Raw genomic sequence first — 26,113 nt, forward strand, 5'->3', positions numbered from 1 at the left:
CAGGACTTTGCAGTGTTAACACAGCAGAACTCAGACATATGTATAAGTGTAATGAAATGAAAACAATACTAATGAGTCATATAAATGCCTCACTTTTGTTCCGACACAGTTCAAGACTCTGGAGAAAATTTTTATACCTGGTGTTCTACATGTCAACTACACACACACACACACACACACACACACACACACACACACACACACACATGCACAGGAACTTTTTGAAGACACTAGAACCACCTACACAAGTAAGCTTTTCCTGTGTTACCGTCAAGAACTGCTTAAACAATTCCTGATTTAACCAGAAAACAGGAAGATCTGTGCTTCCCACTTTCATATCAACAGCCTCAAAATGCGTACTCTAAACCTTGGGCTATGATTGCAGGGAAAAGGGAGGAGGGTGAAGGGGGGGGGGGGGGGGGCAGGTCACTCTCCAGCAGGTCTTGACCAACAATTAATGGCATTAAATTTACAAGTATAGGACAATTTAACATGTGGAAAATGAGAATTGCATTATTCACTCACTGTATTTAACATTTTTCATTCATTGAAAATCACATAATAACTTCAATTAAACACAGTTCAGTCATTCATTCTGCACACTTATCTCATAATTATGGCACCTCTAAACTGCAAAACCTCTAAGAGTTGTCTTGAATCCTCACAATTCTCTCTCAAGAGCAGTGACGTGGATAGATACATACAGCAACCAGTAATCAGAGTCGGAACTAGGTCTGCAAAATCATAAAGATTATTAAACATTTTTGCTGTCATTAATTACAGGCAATGTAATTGGCAGAGTAGTATTGCTAATATTTCCTGTAATGAAAGCCACTCAATGAGTATGTTTCACATTTACAAGATTGATCTAACTTGAGTAATTAAGTTCATCCAAACACTTAGAAACTAACCCCTCATCTGAGGAAGAGAGTCTAAAGAGGCAATGGCAATTTCTCTGGATATGTTGACAATGATTTTTGAATTATCGGTATACTGAGTGACAAATGCAGTTCGGGTATCTGTGAACATAACAGTATTATACATTAGAATTCGTTTTCTAAACATGCACTATTACAGTACTGTATGGCTACTTACATATTTATTGCACTATTAATATTTTCACAATTGTTTCTGTAATAAAAAATTAAAGTCAATGGAATAACAAATGTAAAACATACTTACTAATGACAGTTTTGTTGAGATGCAATTTTCTGTGTGGACAAAGGTACCTTTTGATACGGTGATAAATTGGAGGAGTCGCAGAAATCACAGAAATCCGTGCAGAAATCGCAGTGGTAGACTGTGGAGGAATACAAGACCTGGATTCATTAACTCTGATTCTTAACTGCGACAAATCACAGTTAAGAATAACAGATACTGAAAAGTAGCATTCAGAGAAAACACTCATATTGGAAAATTTCAGTTTTGGCCATCACCATTACACATACAGACAACAGCCACGTGTCACAAGTTCCCAGGAACTGGAATGCACCAGATATTCCTCCAACCACACTACCTAAAAGCTTTTTGTTTTTTCCCTTTATTGTGTTTCAATACCCCATCTGGAGTAGGCTGGCAGTAGCATATGCACTGTTCTTCAGCTGAAAGGCAGTAATTATACAAAGAAGACATTTAAAATAACATAAAAGAGAAAATATGGTGTACATAGACATAAAAAGGGGGAATAGTATGAAAAAGAACAGACAAAAAGGGGGCAACTGTAAAATGAAGATAAAAACCATAAAAAAGTAGTGCACACAAAAAACACACACACTGGGACAATTAAAGAACACAAGGCAAAGTATGATTGGAGCATAAGAGTATTGACAGACCGGGTAGCACATAACAATTACTGACAGTAACACTATGTACAAGTCCAGTGCACAATTAAAGTCACAACTCTTAGTGCATGGGAGAACAGCACCAAATACAACACTGACATAGCACACTGATTACAATGAGGAAACTGAGAGGATCTGCCAGGAGCAAGGAGACGAGGGAGAAGGGAAAAAGGATGGGAAGGGAGGAGAAGGGGAAATGGGTGGGGGGCATGCCAAGGTGCCAAAGAGGGCCGGGGAAGAAGGATGTGGGAGGGAAACAGTAAAGGAGAGGATGTAGGGACCAAGGGGAAGGAGGGAAATCCGGTCTGGGAGAAGGAGGGGAGAGGAAAAAGAGGGCCCTTTGGAGGAGCGAGGGGGGGGGGGGGGGGTGACAAGGCAGTTGGAAGGAAGGGTAGAGGGGGAGGTGCTGGAAATTGCCCTGATGAAGGAGATGAAGGGTGTGGAGATGGAGAGAGTGAGGGGTACAGGAATGGAGGTGCGACAATGGGCAGGGGTGGAGAGGAAGGAGGAAACCAGGGGATGGGGGTTATCTAGCCTGTGGACAGTGGAAAGGATGCAGAGATGCTGGACAAAAAGGAGGAGGTTGGGGGAAGGGGATGAGGCTATAAAGGGGAAGGAAGGTGGATACAGAAGGCAAGGCGGAGTGCGTAGCATTCAAGGTCTTGGAGGGCCTTATAGAATTGAGGGGTTGGGGGGGGGGGGGGGGGGGGGGAGATCCATGCAATGCTGGCATAAAAGAGGATAGGATGGATGAGGGATTCATAGGTGTGGAGGATGGTGGAAGGTGCAAACCCCATGTCTGGCCAGACAGGAGTTTCAGGAGGCCGAGGTGGGAATGGGCTCTCTGCTGCATGGTCAGGTGACAATTGAGGATGAGGCGAAGGTATCTCAGGGTGGGGGTGAGCTGGATGGGATGACCATAAATGGTGAGGTAGAAATTATGGAGATGGAAGGAGTGGGTGATGCAGCCTATGATGATTGCCTGGGTTTTGGAGGGGTTGATATGAAGGAACCACTGGTCAGGGTGGGTTTGGAGGGTGTGTTGGGACCTTTGAATGGTAGGATAGACAGCCAGGAAGTCATCATCAGCGTATCAGAGGAGGTGGACAGGAGAGGGTGGCTTGGGCATATTGGCAGTGTACAGAAGGTAGAGGAGAGGGGAGATGATGGAGCCCAGGGGGACACCAGCAGTGGGATAAAAGGTACGGATGCAGGAAGTCTTCCACAGGTCAGGATAGAAGCTGGAAGAGAGGATGACATTGTAGAGGTTTGCAAGGACAGTCAAGAAGGAGAAGGGGCTTTCTCTATGGTGGAAGTAGGTGACACAGTCATGACCAGGGGCTGTGTAGTATTTTGACTGGAGGATAAGTTTAATGTCTTATGCTGAGATTGGAGTGTTGATGTCAGAGGGGGAAACTACCCCAAGTACTGGAGACTAGGAGCAAGTAAAGCGACCGAGGTATCAGTGCATTCCATGATGGTGGTACAAAGAGAAAAATCAAAGTGTAAATCATCAGTGATGGAGAAGACCTCAGAAAGATGGGAAGTGAAGTGGTTGGCCTTACCGAGGTTGACAGGAAGGATGCAGTCATTATGGAGAAGGGGGTAATGGGGTGCAGAATGGGAACCAGTAAGGCGATGGAAGGTGGACCAGTACTTCAAGGAGCTGATAGGGAGGGTGGCATTGACTCATGTACAGGTCTGGCGACAGTCCTGTCGTTTCTTTGTTGTAATCCTAAAAGTTTTGGACAAGGTGTATTTATACATCTTTTAAGAAATACATTCTTTGACATTATTATGTTATTTGAATGTGTAAATCCAGCAACAACTGACATTACAGAGTGTTAGTAGAAATTAAAATGAGTACAATTATAATGCATATTTCTGAAATTAACCATATTTTACAAGAGCAACTTTGAAACATACATACAGTTAACAATTAAGTTGTTATTATTCAGTCCAGAATGTTCTCAAAAATCTTTACATAATTTAATTAATCATGCAACAATTTTGAGCTGGTAATATTTCTACAACATCAAAATTACAATTCAAATATTCAAAATGACATTTTACAACATTTGAAGACTCAAATGCAGAATAATTACGTACATCACAAAATCTTTAAGTCATCTTACAAAAATTTGTGAATCATTGTCTAACGTTATTTATGATACAAATTGTCTTTCTGAATCAGGTTTTGTCTCCAGTCTAAACAAATATTCTCTGGTTTTCGTAATATGTGGACATTGCACAGAATTTATCTATAGAATGTTCCAGAAACATTAATTACTAGTTTAATTGCAGATTTTTAGTTGGTGATTTCCATAAGTATACATTGTCCTGACTTGCGAAGATATGTAAATGTTAAACTTTTCCACAATTAATGGTTTACACAGTTAATTTGCGTTATGGTAAGCAATGAATTTTACTAATTGAATTATAATTACAAAACTGAATGAAAAAGGTTACTAACTTTTATACACTATTAACACTGATTACAGAACTTGTTCCTTATCCTCAAAACATCCCAAAATTCATATCAAAGTGATAAGGACTTATCCTAAATGTACAGCACTTTACCTAATTAAGAACACACATTAATTGGACTGTGACATACTTTAACATTTTTGTCACAACCACTTCATACTGTTGAACTAAGTTGCCTTATTCACTAAGTGCCCTTATACACTACCCACATCTGTTTTAGCATGTATCGCATACTACAAAACCTGCTCCACATGACCCAACACATTACATTATAAGATGGTAAGAGGGGCAGTCAGTGGTGAAACTAAATCTGAAATCACTGAGTTGGTGATTCAAATTAATAAGATTAACCAACAGATGCTGGGGATTAATGAAGAAGTTGCAGGTGGGGGAAAAGGTTATCAGCAGCAGGGTGATTGTGAATGATTAACTTATCCAGGAATATTATTTTCAGAACTTGACAGCTTCTTGGAGAAATTTCTGTGGGAACAAACATGCTGGGAAGTGGTATCAGTTCCACAAGTGCTAAAGCTAGTGCTTTTGATGGTAGAACTGCAGAATAAACATGAGATATTGGGTGTTTCTGATCATCAGTTGTTCTGTGTAATGGTGATTAACGAAAAAGGCACTTTGCTGCAGTTATGGTGAAAGGTAATTAATCGGGATTCTAATTTTACCAGTATTTTTAGGAAGTTAGTAGAACAGCTGATTCTGCCAAGAGAATTATGTGAATTAGTTCATGAGAATTATGGTAGGGAACAAGGAAGGAATGAATTAACAGTGAAGTATGTTAATGAGGTAAAAGGCAGTGTGGAGGCTTTGTGTTTGGGATAGACTGAAGTGCAAGTGGTGCAACAGTTTCTAAATGGGTTAAGGATGGAGGACAGACAAAATGCCACTCTTAGGGAAGGGCCGTATGATTTTCAAACTCTGGATCAATTAGTAACACATAGGCCTGATGGTAAGAAATCTATATGAGGCTTCTAGAGAAATGAAAGGCAAGTCAATTAAATGCTTTAATTGTGGAAAGGAGGGCCATGTTAGTAAAAATTTGCAGGCAAAGAACCAAAGGTCAGGAACTGTTATAACTAGCTAAAAGGAGTAGGATTAGTAGAACAAAGGCTTATAATATTTGTGGCACATGCAGTAAGAATAGAAGGATAGAAAGGGGTTGTTTGTCATTTGATGTTATGTCAATAGTGAGCTAGTTTTTGCCCTTCTGGATTTGGTTAGTATCATTAATGTGATTGATGAAGGCTGGTTTAAGGAAAATCAGAATATTTGTAAATAGCATGTGTTGAAATCAGAGGAAAGCAGCTGTACTGCTGCTAACAACACTTTCATCGGCCTGAAGGGAGTCATTTCTGTGAAGATTAACATTAATGGCTGTTCCCGAAAAACCAAAGTCAAAGTCTTATCAAATTTATTGACACCTTGCATTCTAGCCTCAGACTTCATAAGAAAGATCAGAATAGTATTTAGTCGATGAATAAAAGTTTTTCTTTAAATTCCTTTTGTCAGAATAAGGAGATTAGGAAAGGCAGTAGTGTTGAGAAATATATTATGGGACTGAGGTGTAGTGCTATTTCTGAGGGAAAGGTGAAATCCACTAACATTGATGTGCAACATTTGGATCCTGACTATGATAGAATCTGGAACCTTTGCCAGAAATGTTTGATTACCCACTGGAGCTGATTGATAAAATATTTTTTGACATGAAATTTAGATTTGTGTAACATTATCCAGATGACTGAGTTATTTACAGTCACAATTTGCAGGAACATCTGGATCATTTGAGAGAGGCTTCCAGGCAACTGTAGGAGGCAGAATTAACAGTTAACCATGAGAAGGTGAAGCTGGTATGTCCCAGTATATGGTTCTTGGGACATACAGTTTCACCAGAGGGAGAATGCTATTTTGGCAGTTTCTTCGCCCAAGGATGTTAAAAAAATAGTGAGATTTGTCAGATGGCAAACTTCTTCAAAGAGTTCATTCCTAAATTTTCTCATAAGGCTGCCCTACTGAATTTATTAAGGGAAAAGTGGCAAAAATTGAAGAGGGGTGATTCCCAGGAAGCAGTGTTTGCGACATAGAATGAATCCTTGAATGCAGCACCAATATTGGCTTTAACTGACTTTAAGAAACCCTTTATAATGCAGACAGATCCATAAATGTCAGGGCTATGGCCGTTTTACTCCAGGGAGACAATGGGGGATGAGAGGCTATTGCTTGCACCTTAGACCTGTTGATGAGCATAAATATTTGGTCTATGAGATGGAGGCCCTTTGCCATCTTCTTCAGTCTAGAGAAGATAAAGTATTACAAGTTTCAGATGGAAATGGACAGCCAAGAACTGAGTTGTTGTAAGCCAACCATGGGAAACTCAGTGGATAACCTCTTGACCTGCCAGGATTTTGGCTTTTGAATTCAAGGTGGTTAACATATACGGTACTGACAATCAGATAGCTGATCATTTAAGATGAATGTTTGTTGAAAAAACTGAAGAGGAGGACATCAGTATTCCCTCATCATGGATACAGCAACAGCTCATCAGCTTTATACTTCATGAATGTCCAGTTTTATTCCAAGGGATCCAAGAGTATCAGGAACAGGACACTGAGATAAAAGCTATCAAAAAATGACTAGAGAAAGGTGAGACAGTTAAGCTGTGCCTATTAAAGGCTCTTTTGTTGTATGGCCTGGTAAAATAAAAATGCTAAGATTGTCATCCTTCAACTGTTAATAACCTACATTTTTCACACCTCACTGTGTGGAGTGTATCTGGGAAACTGTAAGACTTGAGAGAAAATTCATGATAAATCTATTTGAAAGAATATGGATGCAGAGATCAGGGGCAGAGTCCAACTGTGTAAGAATTTTGCAACAAGTAAGGCTCCCCAAAACACCAAGATTGGTCTTCTTGCATCCAATGTCATGGATAATGCAGTGAGCTTTGTTTCTAAAACCTTTAAGAGGTATTATATGGGAATGGGAATGCAAGATTGTTTCAATAGCCCCTGTGACACCAATCCTTCCTTCCTATTGACAGATTGAATAGGAATCTTAGAGCTACTATCATTGCTCATTATGATCAGTAAGAACTGGTTAAGTCCCTGCATTGGCTGATGGTGGCCATCAGTATGGCTAAACATTAGATGCACAAGGCCACCCCAGCTGAATTGCTTCCTATTTTTAAAGTAAATTCTTCATTGACTAATTTGGGCTTGATTAATGATTTGTTATCAGATAAAGTAATTCAAGTGGAGTTGATTGAGAATTGGAAGCTTGCTACAGACAACATTCTTAGAGCTCATGTCCAGGAGGCTAAACAGTATGACATAGGAAGAATTGCAACAATTTTAAGATGAGTCATCTGGTCATAATGAAGATTTTTAGTGCCATTAGCAAGGTGGCTGATAAGGTCATTAGCAAATTTTTGTTGATGTTCTTGGGCTTTTACAGATTTTGAAGTTTTTAACTTCAGTTACTTTATTTGTGCTGGACCCCACTTCAGGGGAGCAAAACATGGTCCCTCTTTCTCAAGTCAAGCTGGTTCACAAGCAAATGAAGTAAGCTGTGAGCATCCTAGCAATGTGGGATATTTATGTTTTTACTGTACCTTTTTGATTGTTCTGCTTATGCCTGATCCAGAAATTTCTTTTGTGCATCATTGTGTAGCAGTGAGAGTGTTTAGGTATAGTTTTGTTTTTAGACTTTCTCTTTTAGTTCTAATAATCTCTTATTTTTGTGGCAATTCTTTAGGGGCTTCAAATATATGCTGTTGATCAGAATCTTATAATACTCCATTTTCAGTGGTGCCAACTTATAACAAATATTGGGGGGAGGGGGGGCATACTGGGGGTCTTGCCCTAGGAAATTTTCTAAATTTTAGAGGAAAAATAGTCAGTTTTGAAGTTTTTTAAGCATTTAGGAGTCATATGATCAACATGAGAACCCCAAAAACTGGACTCTCCAGGAAACTTGACAAGCCTGAGACATTTTTTGGCTTTGAAAAAAGAAACAAAACATAAACATGCATTGTATTTTTGTAAAAAGCTAATTTAATTTACAGTAATAATCATGCTTATAGACTATTACAGAGCAGTAAATGTATAGCTTAGAAAAGACTGAAATTATATTTAAATAAATCCTGAACTATAATTTAAAAAAATAAAACATAAAATATTGCTGTCACACAGTAATAGCACTTTGATTGATAAGTGAAATAGCTAATTTAAAATTACTTTGAATAAGGCTTAGTGTTCATTAAATAAAAACAATATCTCAAATTTAATACTTTAATACAGTTAATAAAGTTAATACAGTATGCCTATTACTTTCAGCCAAATAGCAGGTTTTAATTGAGTCTTACACCCTAGGTACTAAACTAGTACTAATATTCAGAAACTGAAATTTTAACATTATGTATCTATTTAATTCTCTATTTTATAAAGTTTAATATTGCTCTAAATGCCATTATTAGGGCTAGAGTGTCCTTACAAAGGTGCAAATGTTGACCGTCTGTCTGGATTACTGAATATGAAATCATTGATGACTGTTCAGATATCCAATTCATCCAAAACATATCGGTGGACATGAAGGACAGCCAAGATGTTCAATTGCTTCTGTCCCTTTGTTGATCAGAGAGAGACTTCAGACATATAAGGGCACTAAATGACCATTCTGCTGTTGCTGTTGTGATTGGAACAACTTGTAGAAGCTTAATGGACTTCACTACCTCATGACACAAATGTCTCTAACTGCAGGCTCTTGTCTAATGTATTTTCTTACATCACACATATTTTTCAGGACCAGTTGTTTTTTATTAGTGATAGCGGCTAACATATTCAAGTATAAGTGCAATCTCCCAATGTCTAGGTCATTTTTGAAAAACTCAGTTGATTTTTCCAAATTTGTTTCACCTCTGTTTACTAAAAGCAAGTACTCTTGTTCAACTTTAAGATGGCATCTTGTATACAAGTTGTAGAAAATTGCTCCATAAACTACAAGTTTTTATCATCAGTGAAGTGGCACTTGTGTGGTGAAAAAGTTAAAACCGGTGTGAGAACGTGTCCAGTAAAGCATATATGGTATCATTCAAGCTGCTTCGCAAAAGTAAATTGCAATAATGTATTTTCGTGTGACTGTAATCATCCATGTAATGGCCAAGAAGCTGCCACAGAGATGTGTAACTCTGAACTCGAACTAAATGAGAAAAATGAAGTATTCAAAGACTTAAAAGCAGCATGAGAAAAATGAAGTATTCAAAGACTTAAAAGCAGCTAGGAAGTACATTAAATTATTAGAAAACATGTTTCAGCTTCTTACTGAACCCGCTGAAACATCAGTATTTACGCCAAAAACATTGTACTCTGCCAGCAACACAAAAAATGAGGTAAATATTTACTCTGATAGCCATGGACGCAGTCTTGCGGAAATTCTCAATAATCATCATGACTTAAAAGCCTACAGTTGCGTAAAACCAGACGCTCTAATGCAGGAAATTGTAAAGGACATCATAAAAGACAACAAAAAAAGCACAAATTGTTATATTTTATTAATTGGAGGTGCCAATGATGTGTACAGGAATGAGTTACTGAATGCTGTGTTCAACTTAAGGACACTTCTGGAGGATACTAAGAAGCAGAACATAATTGTCACTAGCATTCCTTTAGACATGACCTTATCCCCACTTCGTGTGTAAATGCTGAAATTAGGAAAGCCAACTCACAATTTCAGGAAATATGCAAAATGTATCCAAATACAAACTTTCTTTGTATAGATTTCTTAAGAGAGAGTGCTTCACGAGACATGGGATGCATCTGAACAAAAAGGGCAAAAAACTTTTGTGTGGGAAAATCAGTGAAATGTTAGAGAGACTGAACAAACATAGTGACAGCATGTCTTTACCATTAGCTCCAACAGTCTTAAAGCAAGCACCAGCAGAAGTATTCCAACAAAAAATGTTAAAAGCATAAGAAACAATCACAGCAACAACAACAACAAAAGCAGCAACAGCAGTACATCAACAGCAGAGCCACCTCTGGTACCAGCAGTGGCAACAGAATCAATGGTAGCTGGACCAACTCCACCAAAAGTAGTAAAAACGTCAAGACAGTTACACTAACAACAACAAATGCAGTAACAGCTCCATCAACTACAGAGCCAGCCCTAATGCCAGCAGGAAAATCAAAAGCAACAGGACCATCATTAGCAACAGCAGAACCATCAACAATAGCAGCAGAATCAACTCCAACATTAGCAGAACCAGTACTGTCAACTAAAAAAAACTGACAGCAGATGGAAGCCAGTGCCTCCATCCCATCTAAATGATTTTTTAGAGGAAGCCCACAAGAGAGACAGAGATATGACCTTATTTAAGTCAGTAAAGCAGAGAAATATACAACAAGGTATTTACAACCTTAAAATAATCCACCAGAATGTACAGGGCTTGAGCAAGAAATATGAACAATTAGACGTGTTTGCCGGCCGCGCTGGTCTCACGGTTCTAGGCGCTCAGTCTGGAACCGCGCGACTGCTACGGTCGCAGGTTCGAATTCTGCCTCGGGCATGGATGTGTGTGATATCCTTAGGTTAGTTAGGTTTAAGTAGTTCTAAGTTCTAGGGGATTGATGACCACAGATGTTAAGTCCCATAGTGCTCAGAGCCATTTGAACCATTTTTAGATGTGTTTGTAAATGAAACTATGCCTGATGTGCTTGGTATTGGTGAACACTAGCTATCTCATGCCAAATTAGAACTTTTTAAACCTCTAAACATGGTACTAGCTAATAAGTTTTGCAGACCTACTATCAGAGGTGGGGGTGTGCCGATGTATGTAAAAAGCACATTTGATTTTAATTCTGTAAATGTAAGGAAATATTCATTAGAAGGAACAATTGAATTATGTGCAGCACGTATAAAGGTACCAAATGATGAAATTTATGTTATATGTTTATACAGACCACCAGGTGGAAACTTTGAAGTTTTCTTAACAAAGTTTTGTTAAGATAGAGAATATTTTTATATCACACCTGAACAGCTTAGTAATTATAGGAGACTACAACATAAATGTATTAGCAGATAAGTTACACACTAGACAATTCAAGAATACTCTGGTTGAATATAATGTAAGATACCTGACAAATACTTCAACAAGGGAGACTGAAACATGCCAGTCTGCAATAGATAACATAATCACTGGTATTCATCTTTACGATCTTACATCTTCTGTTTTTATATGTGCGTTGTCAGACCACCATATAGTAGAACTAAGTGTGCACATAAAAAAGGTTCCTACACACAGTTGCTATAGATATATTAGGATGAATACAGACCAAAATATAACTAATTTGAATAATATGCTAAGGAATGTGGATTGGAACAGTGTTCAACGGCACTTCATAGTTACAGCAAATTCTCAAGTGAACTATTCTACATTCTCAACGAAGCCTGCCCATTAATAAAAAAGATAATTCAGTCACATGCTGTAATCTGAAGCTGAATATAAAGTTCTGTCACTGAGGCTAGAGAAAGACTAAGGTGGTATGAGTAAGCTATGTTAAATGACTTGAGCAATAAAAAATTAAAAGAAGAGTTCAAAAAGTTTCTGAAATACTATGTAGACCTCCTAATTTAGGAAAAACAGAAACATTTTATAAGTATCATTTAGAGCTCAAATAATATCTCCAAAACATCATTGTCACTAGTAAACAGAGAAATAGGTAGATCTGAGAAACATAAAGCTGAAAATCACTTGCTGATAAACAGCACAATAGAAACTGATCAGAATAAGATAGCAGATCTATTTAACAATTACTTTGCCTCTGTTGGCTCCAGCATAAACAATCAGCTTAAAAATCATAAATACAAATTCAAAGGAATGCCAGTGTCAGGAAGAATATTTTTGATGCCAACAAGTAAAGGAGAAATAACTAAAATAGTGAGTAGCTTAAAGAATGGATATGATGATCTTAGTCTGGACACTCTTAAGAAATGTATACATAAAATTGCATCACCTTTATCAACAGTTATCAACTCTTATATGGAAGATGGTCTATTTCCATATGAGTTGAAAATTGCTCAAGTTGTGCCTATTTTTAAAAAAGGAAAAAGGAATCTAGTAGAAAACTTTTGACCCATTTCTGTTCTTCCAATAATATCCAAAATAATCTGCAACTTCCTGGAATGTAAAAAAGTGATTTCTAAGGGGCAGTATGGGTTTGTCAAAGGGTCGTCCACTATTACAGCAGCATCCAACTTAATCAAAGGTGTCACTCAAGCAATAGATAATAAAGAGCATGTATGTGGCATCTTTCTGGACTTACAAAAAGCATTTGATTGGTTTGATATGACCATATTGAATGACAAACTGTGAAACTATGGCATTCAAGGCACAGCCCATAATCTGATGAGGTCCTACATGACAAATAGGAAGCAGTTTGTGTCTATTAGCACTACTGAGGGAGCATACAAATCAAACACCACTGACATAAATTTTGGTATTCCACAGGGGTCAATATTAGGACCACTTCTTTTTATTATTTATGTTAATGATATTCATTCCATAACAAACCAGTCAACAGCTGTCTTATATGCAGATGATACCACATTGATATGCTGCAATCCAAGCTATTCACAACTCGAAGTGGAATCCAATACTACAGCAGGCTTAATCATGCAGTATTTTAATGAAAACAAACTAAAATTAAACACAAATAAATCTGTCTATATTGAATTTGATCTTCGGAGGCAAAAAACTCAGGAAAACCAAATCTTGCCTGACACTTGGTGCAGAGTTAAACTAGTCTGATCATGTGAATGATATTTGCAAAAAGCTAAGTACTACCATATATGTCCTAAGAAAACTGACACCTTTTTGTAACATCTCCACTCTGAGGTAAATATATTTAGCACTGTTCGAATCCCATCTAAGCTATGGGATAGAGGTACGGGGATCCAGCAGTAAAGACAATATGAAAAGCACGGGGATCCAGCAGTAAAGACAATATGAAAAGTGTACTTATCTTACAAAAGAAGGCAATTAGAATTATGGGAAATAAATGTGCCAGGGAGTACTGCAGAAATTTGTTTAAAGAATTTAAAATACTAACTGTTCATAACCTGTATGTGCTGAAGATAATCATTATGGCAGTAAACAGTAACAAAACACTTAATAAAGAAATACATGATCACAACACTAGAGGTAGAGAGAGACCCCACATCATCTCTCATAGAACAAAGCCCTCACTATGCAGGCATAAAACTACTGAACTGCTTCCATCCTAATATCTCCAAATTGCCCATTACAAAACAAAAAACAAAATTAAAATTATGGCTCCTAAACAATCCTGTATATTCAATAGATGAGTTTCTAGGTTTAGTAAACTTGTATGATAGAAGACCATCTATCTAAAAATATATGTAATCTCAAATCTTAGACTGTGTCACAAACTGTAAATATTTGAATGTCAGATATGAATACTATGTCACAAACTGTAGATTCCTTAATCTAAGTATGGCAATAACAATTTTTTATGTATAGTCCATATATGTAACTCTGTTCTCTAAACTAAATTTAGAAAAAGTTGTGTAGATAAAAGTACCAGCTAATAATATGTAACCTTAGTAAGTAAGGCTCTGACTTATCTAGAAAATTGGAACAAAATAAACCTTTTTTGTAATCAGTGGTTTAAAATAAATAAATAAACTGCAATGACCTGTGTGAGTCCAGTTGAAGCAAACCACTCAGTAATGCAAGATTGCACCATTTCACAAACTTCAATGTAAAATGCTTTGCAGTATTCCTTTGGGATTTTGAAAGTGTTTGGTGCACTGGCTTCATTGTTTTCATGCTTCTTTGGTATACTTTAATTCCAAGGAAGCAAAGGATCATCAGCTTTTTAAGGTTTTTCTTCTAAACACAATTCCCAAAAGTATTCAAAGCTATCATGCCTTCCATTCAGTATACAAATCAAGCCCTCATATATTATTTTTCCAGGTCAGTAACATTTAGATGGGGGCATTGAATTTTTTCATTGACATCCTCAACTGGGTTCATTGCATGTTAGATGGGGGCATTGAATTTTTTCATTGACATCCTCAACTGGGTTCATTGCATGGAAATAAAGATGTAAAGAGAAATAAGTCTTGAATTGTAACATTGATTCAAAGTACATAGACTTCTCATTTGTAACTTCCCTCTGTTTTATCCTCTGCAGAAAATGTTTCAAAAAACTCTAGAAGTTCTTCAAAGTTTTTCAGTATTCTCAAGATACTAGAAGCTTGCATAGTCCATCAGGTTATGCAAAGGAGTCATAGACCAGCTTAGCCATTGGCACTCTCACAGTGTATGCTTCTGAAAAGTCTCATCCTTTTGTTGGATTCCCTTACGGTATTTATTAAGTCATAAGCCATAATATCCCTCATAGATGTAAGATGGTGGAGACTGTCTACAACTGCCAAGTCTAAACTGTGAGCAGTGCAGTGCACATAACGTGCTTTTGGTTGTCTATCCAAAATTAACTTTTTTTTGGTCCTTACAACTTACGTCACATATTCGAGGCACCACCGTAGCACTGTCTCCTTAAGTTATCCATTGACAAATGAAGATGAGCAAAAACATCTTTTAAAATACTAAACAGAGTTTGTGATTCAGTGTTGGGGGTCTTATATAAGCCAATAAAGTCTTCATTGATGATTAAGGAATCATCAACTGTATGGTTAAAAAAATTGACACTTGTTCATGAATTAAAGAATTACTTGCTTCATCAACCATAAGAGAAAAATGTTCAGTCATCTTGACTGAAGACAATACCTTTCTCAACACAGACTTACTTAGTGGATCAATGATCTTGTTTTGAATATTGTGGGACATCCACTTATACCCCGAACACACTATCCAATCTTTAAACTCAAGTATGTCATTTGTTTGGTGTTCGAACAATTGAAAAGAATTTGAGTTTATGTCTTTGTGCCCTCTAATTGCTAATCGTTGACACCATAGAAATTGCATGGTAGTAAAAATTGTTTCCAGAGCTAACTAGCCTTTCTTCATATCACTATCTAACTATTCATTCAATTCAGAGGCCACACTTTGGTTAGTGACAGAATTTAGTTTCAGAACATCTTCTTTATGTGTAAATGTATTTTCATGAAGACGGAATTTTCCAAAGCCTTTTTCCAGTAAGGAAACTCTACACAAGTAAATGCATCTTCTTTTTTTGAAGGAAATTGTAATAGATTTTTAGCATCTGCCGCATTGCAGGTTTTTGGGTAGATGCTTCATATTCTAGCCAAGTATATTTGATTAAACAAGACTTCTGAAATGATCTTCCCTTATTGGATTGTCCAGGTTTCGGCTGTGAATGGTTCCCAACTGAAGACAACAAAGCAGTTGATGACACAATAATTATTGGTGGTTGACTTGTAGTATCATCAACTTCCAAGCTGGCATTTTTGGTAATAAATTTATCCATTGCAAACTTAATTCACAATACACTAAGAGACAGTCCACTAAAGTCGGAGCACTAAACACATGTGCAGCATGCACTGAACAAACCTATCCTCCTCTGCCTCGTGATGGCTGGGTGTTGAGTGCTGTCCTTAGGTTAGTTAGGTTTAAGCAGTTCTAAGTTCTAGGGGACTGATGACCATAGATGTTAAGTCCCATAGTGCACAGAGCCATTTGAACCAAACCTATCCTCACTGAATGACAGCAGGGTGGGCTCTATATAGACGTGGCATTGTAATGCTTGAAGCAGCAAGGTGATGCAATATGGAGGGCTCCAGGCACTTCTTCTCCAGTCCTCCAGTCTTTTTTATGTTGCCATGGCCGCAGCCCTGGTCCACCGACACCAGACTTTACCTGAAGGTTTGCACACTGGGACAAATTCTAAGTGTGCCCACAGCATCATAACACTATCATGATTTACACCACTCGTTTTCAGTTTATCTGCTTACTGCAGTAATAATTATTTGTTTTAAATCATCACTGAATGCATTTTAAAAGTTAAGTATCATCAAAAAAATAAAATAAAAAATTCTGACATATTTTTTTGATTTTACAAAGCATATTATTGGAGCTTGTAATTTGTTATTTAATTAATTAAGTAAATTTTCACTGTAGGTGTAAATAGCCTTCTCGATATCAGAACTCTTCAGAAATCCAAACTGCATTCTTGATAATATGTTATTTGTGCTCAGATGGTTGAGAAGCTGCCTGTACATTACTTTTTCTAAAATTTTTGAGAATGCTGGCAAAAGTGAAATTCGTCTGTAGTTTGAGGGTATCTCTTTATCCCCTTTCTTGAATAGAGGCTTAACTTCTGCATATTTTAGCCAGTCAGGAAATGTCCCAGTTATAATTGACTGGTTACACAAGTAACTTAGAATTTTACTAGACTCACAAGAACATGCCTTAATTAACTTTGTTGATATTTCATCGCAACCACTAGAATGCTTTGTTTTTAAAGATTTTATTATGGAAGTTATTTCTTTTGGTGAAGTGAGTGACATATTGATGTACCTGAAGCTATTTGTAAAGGCTGGTTTCAGATATTCAAGGGCATTAGGTACTGATCCTGACAATCCCATTCTATCAGTAATGGATATAAAGTACTTGTTAAATAGATTTGCCACACTATGACCATTGGCTACTAATGTGTCATCTACTCTTAATGCTATTTGCTCCTGTTCCTTTCTGGTTCTACCAGTCACCTCTTTCACTATATCCCATATTGTTTTTATGTTTTTCCTTGACATTGCTATCTTCTGCTCGTAGTGCGTTTGTTTAGGTGTCTGAATTACTTTTTAATATTTTACAGTATTCCTTGTATTTAGCTAAATCATCAGCATTTAGCTATTCTTGTGTAACCCATGGTTTTATTAGAGACTTCTGTTTAATTTGAGTAACTTTTAGAGGAAAACGGTATGTGATGTTTCCTCACATTCTGAATGGAGTTCCATTACATGTGGAGTGCCTTAGGGCTCAATTTTTGGGCCTCTATTATTCTTGATTTTTGTAACTGATCTACCATCATGTACAAGCCTGCCGTGTAAATTTACATTATTTGCTGATGATACCACAATTTTTATGAGCAGTAGAACAGATAGTCATCTTGAGGAATCCATTAATTACATACTCTCAGATGTGGTTAATTGGTTCAAGGTTAATGGTCTCTCGTTAAATTCCAGTAAGACCAGCTTTATTCAGCTCTGTACAAAATCACAAAGAGAGAGAGAGAGAAGTGTGACATGTGGCAATCAGCCAATAGAAAGAATGGAAACAAATTTTCTTGGAGTGCACATTGAGAAGAAAATGAACTGGTCTTTGCATATTACAGGTCTCTTTAAGAGACTTAGTTCTGCTTTGTGTGCTTTACAGGTTGTCACTACATTTGTTGAACCTAACACTGCAAAAGTGTCATACTATGGCTGTTTTCACTCACTCATTCAATACAGTATTATTTTTTGGGGCAACCAGCCATTAGCAAGGGAATTGTTCAATGCTCCAAAGCGAGCTTTAGTAGAAGTTATATGTGGATCAGTGCCCAAGAGACTCATGTAGAAATAGCTTTCAAAAACTTAAAATATATACAACTACATGCCAATCTATTTTTCTCTCTCAAGTGTTTTGTCTATAAAACATATAGATATTTCAACCAAACAGTAATTATCATGAGCATAACACACAGAGCAAGAATCACATCCACAGTGAGCATAGAAATTTGAGCATGGTGCAAAAGGGTGTCAACTACACTGGAACAAAGCTCTTCAGTGCTCTTCCTCCTGAAACAAAGGCAGAGTTTCATAACAACAGCAATTTTAAGAAAGCACTAAAAATACTTCTGATAGAAAAAGTTTTTTACAGCTAGATGAACTTTTAAATAAATAAAATGCAAAATTTTAATATTATATAATACAAGTTGGCATAATGCCACTAAGAATGTTATTTAACTTGAGCTCAGTACCTGTTTGTTTTCTCTATCTGTTTTCCATGGTGCTTTAACTATTCTAAGAAATTATGTATCATCTTTCTTCTGTATTGCTGCTCAAAGAATTAACTTCATACATTTTTATATAATTACACACTCAATTGTCTGTATATACTATAATATTATTATATTGTATTTGTAAAAACCTGTTGATTTCATGTCCTTGTGAACCCAAGACAGTTGGACCTATGGTACATGAAATAAATCAGTTGTAAAAATTGTCTTTACTGGACTCTTCACATGGGTCACTGTTTTTTGTAGACTCGTTCTGTCTGTGACAGTTTAAGGAATTATGGGAAGATGCCAAAGGATGAACATTTGTTAATTACTATGGATGGTGATTGGGCAAATTCTGGAATTATTTTCTTCAGGACTCTGCAGGACATGCCATAGATATTTGCCTGCCCTGAATGTTTATATGAATTCAATAGTTTTACAATATTCTTAGGGTGCACTTCATTTCAGTTTTTAATTGGTCTAGAATGTACATTTTATGTATGAGCTGTAGGACCTAAGTTTGAGTCCAAAATTCAATTACAGTATTTTTCACTATCCCAATAAAGTACTGATTGAAGGCATCAGCACTACATGAATTTGAGTTGGAGGTAGCCTTCTTCCTGTGTTCATTTACCAGATTCCAAGCTGATTTACATGGATTGTGAGCCTGTTTAATGAACCTGTCATTGTATTACTTTTTGCATCCTCCACTCTCATTTTGTAAATTCCCTTTCCTCTTAAGTAGCTACAATGAAGCAGCTCTTTACTTGGAGCATCTAAAGCTGTCACTGTCTGGTCCTTGAATGTTATGACTAAGCATTTTAATTTATGTAGATCAGGTGTAACTACATCTTCTCTCAAACAAGTTTTTCCCTTCATTGTGATTTGCCTTCAGGATTCCTCATGGGGAGTACTGGAAACATACCACTCAATTTCATTCTTAAGATTTGGAACAGATATTCAGATAAGTCACTGGCTGCCATTTCTGCCATTTTCTGCTGCCAGTTTGTACCAAATAGTGATGATTTCAGGTCATTTAGTTTTTCTTATTTTATAATCCTTCTGCTGAATGTGTAATTTGAGTACCAAGTGCTTGGTTTAAATTTATTCTTGCTCTTCATATTGAGTTCCATTTATAATGTGCTGTGATATGCTACCACTGGTTCAGTTACAATGGTATTATAATCCCATTCACTGAAGTTTGATAACTGTATCTAGACAGGCATCACTGCTTTTTGGAAGTTGGTTTGCTATAAACAGCCTGTAGCTTTCATTAAGCTCATAAAGACCCTCTCTTTAGCACTTCCATCACTTATATGTATGCTGAAATCGCCACACAGTGCAATTTTACACTTAGCACATGTCAGGTAACATAAACATTCCTCCACCTGTGTAATAAAATTTTCAAAGTTACCATCTGGTGAATGGTATATGGAGATAACAATGAGATCAACACTTTTTAAAACTGTTGTGGCCAGTTCAAGATACAGTACTCTACTTTTTTTATGTCAATTACTTTTACACTAAGATTTTTGTTTGCATACACTGACATACCACCATGAGTTGTAGTAGTTTGATATCATGCAGTCACCATGTCCAAGTATTCAACAGATCTGTAGGAGTCACCTTCTGCATCAGTCAACGAATGCTCACAGATAAACAAAACATCTGGTTTCACTTCCTTTACAAAGAATTATTAAAGGTCCACCTTAGTTGTTAAACACTGCACATTAACATTTAGTACAACAAAAGGCATGTTAGTGCCAGTACTAGTATGCTTCTCTATGACAATCCAAAGCTTTGACTGTCAATTGCAGACTATATTTTAGTGGGGCACTGGTGAATTTCCGAAGTAAAAAACATTTTATTACATATTCTTGGCCCTTATAGCAGTGTTCATTAGCTTGTACTGTAAATGGAAGTTGACACCAATCTTGCATTCGTAGGTCAGATATGAATGTAAGAAGGCAAAGCATGCATTTAAAAAGATCATTTTGCAGATACGGCTTCTCAATTTGTGTACTACTCAGAAGTGCCTGTTGCATAGTTTGGTGCTATGAGTAGCACATGTAAGACTTTGGTAAACATGAAAACTGATAACTTTGACTAACTTATTGTTTCATTGCATTGAAAATGAACAGCATGTCTTCAATTTTTCTATCATTTACCTGCAGTGCATTTGCCTTAAACCATGTACTGCATATGTCTACTACTGTTGCTGCACTAAGCTGTAGTTCCTCCAGGCTGCTACTTTGTGCAGTTGGTGTCATATCATCTGCACAGAGCACTTCTTCAATTCAATACTGTGAGCAGATCATTCATATATATAATTGAGAAGAAAGGTTCAAGAACTGAGTCCTGATGCAGTCTGCTATAGTGTAAACAATCTTATTCTTGACTGTCTATACACACATGCACAAGTACACACACAAATACACACACACACACACACACACACACACACACACACACACAGTGCTTCCTTTCACTGCTGTAAGCCAAGGGCATTCTCTCTCATCCCATCGTGGTGTAGATTTTTAATTAGTGTGTCATGGAAGACTGTGTCAAAGGCTTTATTTGAGTCATGTAGCATTGCAGAGCTGTCTTATTCTCATAGCACTTATATACTTTTACTATAATGCTTTCAACTGATTCAACAGCAGAGAGGTAAATGCATACTGATAGAAGGAATTACAGGAGTTGCTGCAATAAATCTGTAATGTGCTGGAGAAATTATAGCAATAATGGGTGTGTATAGGCCACCTAGGCATGTATGGATGTACTTTTCAAAAATCTATCTGACTTGCTGATATATAGACTGTATATTTTCTGGTTTAAATGGCCACGTAAACCCTATAATAACAGGGGATATAAATATAGACTTATTAACCAATAATATCAACAGCAAGAAGCTACACCTCCTACTCGATGAATTCAGTCTGACTCCACTTATCCCTGAGTTAACTCGAAAGATTGGCAATAGCAAAATGTGTCTTTGTAACATAATAACAAACTTGACCCATTTTTTTTCAGTACATCTGTTCTCAAACTAGCCACCTCTGATCACCATCTTTGTGCAATAAATAAGAAGGTATTTATTGCACAAAAACGTGTTATCAGAATAATGTCTGGGGCTCATCCAAGATCATCTTGTAGACAATTATTTAAAGAATTATGGATATTGCCAGTAGCTTCACAATATATATACAGCCTAATGAAATTTGTTGTTAGTAACTCAGATCACTTCAGAATTAATAGCACAGTCCATAGCTACAATACTAGGAGACAGGGTGACCTTAACTACCATTCATTGAATTTGACATTGGCACAAAAGGGGGTGAATTATACTGCCACAAAGATTTTTGGTCAATTGCCAAACAATATCAAAAGTCTGACAGACAACCAATCGGCATTCAAAAGTAAGTTAAGGGAATTCCTGAATGACAACTCCTTCTACTCCATAGATGAATTTTTAGACATAGGCCAAAGAAATACAGTAAGCATTAACAATTGTACCGTATATAAGACTAACAATGATTATTTGGGATAAATGAATCTTGTGTACTTTGACACGCTCCACATCATTACGAAAGAATAGTGTTCATGATCCATGGAACAAGTAATATAACTAACTAACTAACTAACTAACCATGGAACAAGTAATATAACTAACTAACTAATTAACTAACCATGCAGCAAAACTTCAATTGGAGGCAAATGAGGTGCCCTTTGTCACTAAAGAGAAACTATATATAAGCACAAAAACTATGTGTAATGATAATGATAACATCAATAGGCTGAGCTGCATGTTAGCACACATACCATGGTTTGAGAATGATAGCTTTTCCTAAGACAGCTTTTCTGCTGACTTCTATTACTGTTTTGGTGCCACATGCCCAGTTGTAGCCACTTAACTTAAACAAACTAAAAATTAAAACAATAGTATCTGGATAAATAATGATGTCATTGAAACAAGGGAAAGTTTAAAATTATTCCATAGTGCAATGTTGAATAATAGACAAAATCACAAACTAAAGGAGGCCTTCAAAACTTATCAAGAATACTATAAAGATTTATTAATACAGACCAGGAGCAACTATGTTACAAACAACTTGTTACTGCTGGTGTCTGGAAAGCGATAAACAATTTTAGAACAGGCAGAGACAAATCTTGTATGGGCTTTATTATTGACCCCAATGGGATGTTACTAAAAGATCAACTTGAAATTGCAAATATATTCAATGAACATTTTTCTTCAGTATGGGATGCTATCAGTGACAAACATAACACCCTAGAGCATAATTTTAAAAGCAGTCCATCTGAGATAGCATATATCTAGCCACCACAAACTGATAAGAAATAACTAACATAGTTCTGTCTCTAAAATCTTCCAGTTCTGCAGTGCATGATGGCCTCATAATTAAAAGTGTGTAGACAAAATGTCTCTGTACCTCTGTCTGTAGCAGTAAATAATGTAATAGAATTAGGTGACTCCCCAGACAGGCTAAAAATAGCTCAGGTAACACAAATCTTTAAAAAGGAAACAAACTCATAATTCAATACTACAGACCAATCTCAATACATCCCGTCTTTTCCAAAATAGTTGAAAAAGTCATATACAGCAGAATTAACAACTTTCTCCAGATGAATGACCTAATGTTTGGAAATAAAGATGGATTCTTAAAATGTAAATCAACAAACACAGCAGCTGCTCAGTTAATTGAAGAGATAATAAGTGGCATTGTGAACAAGCATACCTAGATCTTGAGAAAGCTCTTGGCTGTATGAAGGCCACAATGCTATTAGAAAAGCTATGGAACATTGGTGTCAGAGGCACTGCTCATGACCCAATAAAATCATACATGAGTAGCTGAAAGCAGATTGTACTGCTTAACGCTGGAAGTGGTGTTCACAAATCCAAAATCACTAATATAAAATGTGGAGTGCCCCAGAGCTCAGTACTGGGTCCTCTTTTTTTTTTCATTTATGTAATACCATAAGATATTACACTCAAAGTTCCAAAATAATCCTAAATGTGGATGATACATCCATTGTGTGTATAAAGGAATCAATTAACAAACTAGAGACCCACTCTAAAAATGTGACAAATGGAACTGTTCAGTACTTTAATGAAAGCCACTTAAATGTAAGCTGTAGTAAAACATCTCTCATGCAGTTTAACATCAGTAGTTTTAATGTTGAAATTAGACTATACATAGGCTAAAAACATAATCACATCTTCCCAATATGGATTTCGGAAAAATAGGTCCACCACACATGCTCTGTATGCATTTCTAGAAAAGTGCTCAAGTTTCGTTGACCATAAACAAACTGCTGTCAGTATATTTCTTGATCAGTCCAAGGTCTTCGATATGGTCGACCACAAGCTGCTGCTTATGAAACTCCATTAAGTATGGGATTACAGGTGTAGCCCACAATCGGTTCCATAGCTACCTTAGTCAAGGAAAGCAATATGTAGAAATAAGAAAATCAGAGACATTCGCGCACTGCAGATCAGATATACTACATACAGCAAATGGCGACCTTCAGGGATCTGTCTTTGGCCCTGTTCTTTTCATATTGTTCATAAATGATCTCCCAGAACACATACCAAATGCCAGCTCCTTTCTGTACACAGATGACACAAATATCCTGATAACCAGTAGATGTGACACATTGCAAGATGCAGTTAATGAAACTACTTGTCATTTACAATCATGGTTTGAGGCAAATAGACTACTCATAAATACTCAAAAAACTGTTAAGTATGAACTTCCGTACTAGACAAAATCTAACCTCCTTCAATGCAGTTATAGATATCGGCAAAGATGACATTACAAACAGGCAGGGCACCAAATTTCTTGAACTTACCATCAGTAACACACTAAATTGGAAACCACATATTGAGGCATTGTCACAAAAGCTTAGTAAAACCTGCTATCTATTACGAACATTAAAAGACACAGCCAGTGTAGATACCTTGAAGCTGGTGTACCATGCCCTGTTTGAGTCTGTCTTGAGCTATGGCAAAATCTTTCAGGGAAAGAGCTCAGATTCTCTCACAGTTTTCAAGTTACAAGTTATTTAAGAATAATGAAATGTAAAAAAAAAAAAAAAAAAAAAAAAAAAAAAAAAAAAAAAAAAAAAAAACTGAAAACTGTAAACCACTATTTCAACAGCTAAAAATCCTGCCACTGCCATACCTCTATATATTGAAACTAGCTTTTTTACAGTACAGCACTTGGACACCCTCGACAGAAATGCAGAGCGCCACACACAACACCAGAAACAAAACACAGTTACAAATTATAGCCCACAACACAAAATTAAATGCAAATGGGGTTAAATGTATGGGCATTAAAGTATACAACCACCTCCCAACAGACATAAAAACAAGCAAAAACCCAAAAATAATGAGAATTAAACTAAAGGAATTGCTACTAAATGACTGTTTCTATTCCGAACATGAATATCTTGAAACAAAATTTTAATTACTTGCAATAAGCTGTTTATTCAGTTGTAGATGTTTCTACTTAGTAAGATAATTTAATTATTGTATCTTATCAATATTCTGTCTGTATCTCATATATGTATTCTGCTATGTGCAGTATGCACCACCATTTTCTCTCATCACACACCACTTTTTTATATTTTGTCTATATATCCTATATGTATTCTGCTATGTGAGTTATGTACCACTACTGTCATCTCTCGTCATATATCATCTTAACATAATTTTTCAAATTGACTTGCCCTATATCACGATGTGCTTTGCTGTACAAATTGTATGATCTACAGGACCACTAAAATAAATGAAATCAAATCAAATTAGAAAAAAAGAGTTTAGTGTAAAATTCCTCAATTTAACAATTCAAAACAATCTAAAATGTACATATGTTGGCACTCTAGCATGTAAGGTGTCTAAGAAAATATTTAGAATTAACATAATTAGTAAGTTCTGCAAAGACACTGTTGCCCTAAAGACTGCATATCATGCTTTATTTTCCTCTGACCTAAATTACAGAATAGAAATTTGAAGAACAACAACCACAGCAAATCTAAATAAGTATTTTACTTTTCCTATATGGGGTATAAGAATCATCTGTGGAGCAAAAATGCTGCCAGAAACTGGTGTACTTACTGTAGTAAACATGTACATTCCAAAAGCCATATTACTTGTTAACAGGCTGCAGACCAACTAGAAGTAAAGAAACATTTTACATCAACAGGCACAGAACAACACTCGAGGATCCACAATATGTAGGTTTAAAGTTAGCTAATGCACTACCCACTAAAGTTATGACCCTACCCACAATGAAGCTTAAATTTCAGCTAAAGAAATTTGTGTTACAAAATCAATTTTACACATTAGAAGAATACCATACTTACACACAAAATAAGAAGTGCCTCAAAAATATATATAAATAGTTTTAAGTCAACCATTTTATTTGTAATTTAATCATTTTGTTAATCAATGATATATTCAGAAGAATATATAGTTGTGCTATGTATTAAGAATTGCTACCTGTTGTTATAATGTGCAATGAATCATTCAATGGTGAAAAAATTACTATTATTATTATTATTATTATTATTATTATTATTATTATTGTTATTATATGTCAGACCAAAACCTACCATGCAGAAATGAGTAAGTTATAATGCTGAAAATGTTGGCTAAACTACTTTTCATACAATACTTGCTTACTTAGATATTATTGAGGTAAGTGACATGAATCAGTAATTATCTCATAATATCACATTGCCCTTTTCATTAACAGGTTTAATTATAGA

At 36.3% G+C, this 26,113-nt stretch overlaps 1 protein-coding gene across 1 annotated transcript; it reads right to left on the reverse strand.

The window, feature by feature from the left end:
• Positions 1 to 589: 589 nt before the first annotated feature.
• On the reverse strand, positions 590 to 25,512 carry LOC126285334 (uncharacterized). Its single transcript, XM_049984650.1, has 4 exons — positions 25,461 to 25,512; positions 1,183 to 1,300; positions 912 to 1,019; positions 590 to 734 (listed from the first exon to the last, which is right to left on the reverse strand). Exons 1-4 carry the CDS (start codon positions 25,488 to 25,490, stop codon positions 604 to 606), a joined length of 387 nt encoding a protein of 128 aa, XP_049840607.1. The 5' UTR covers positions 25,491 to 25,512; the 3' UTR covers positions 590 to 603.
• Between the last annotated feature and the right edge of the window lie 601 nt (positions 25,513 to 26,113).

The sequence above is a fragment of the Schistocerca gregaria genome, chromosome 8 (genome assembly GCF_023897955.1).
Source record: "Schistocerca gregaria isolate iqSchGreg1 chromosome 8, iqSchGreg1.2, whole genome shotgun sequence".
Classification (NCBI taxonomy): domain Eukaryota; kingdom Metazoa; phylum Arthropoda; class Insecta; order Orthoptera; family Acrididae; genus Schistocerca; species Schistocerca gregaria.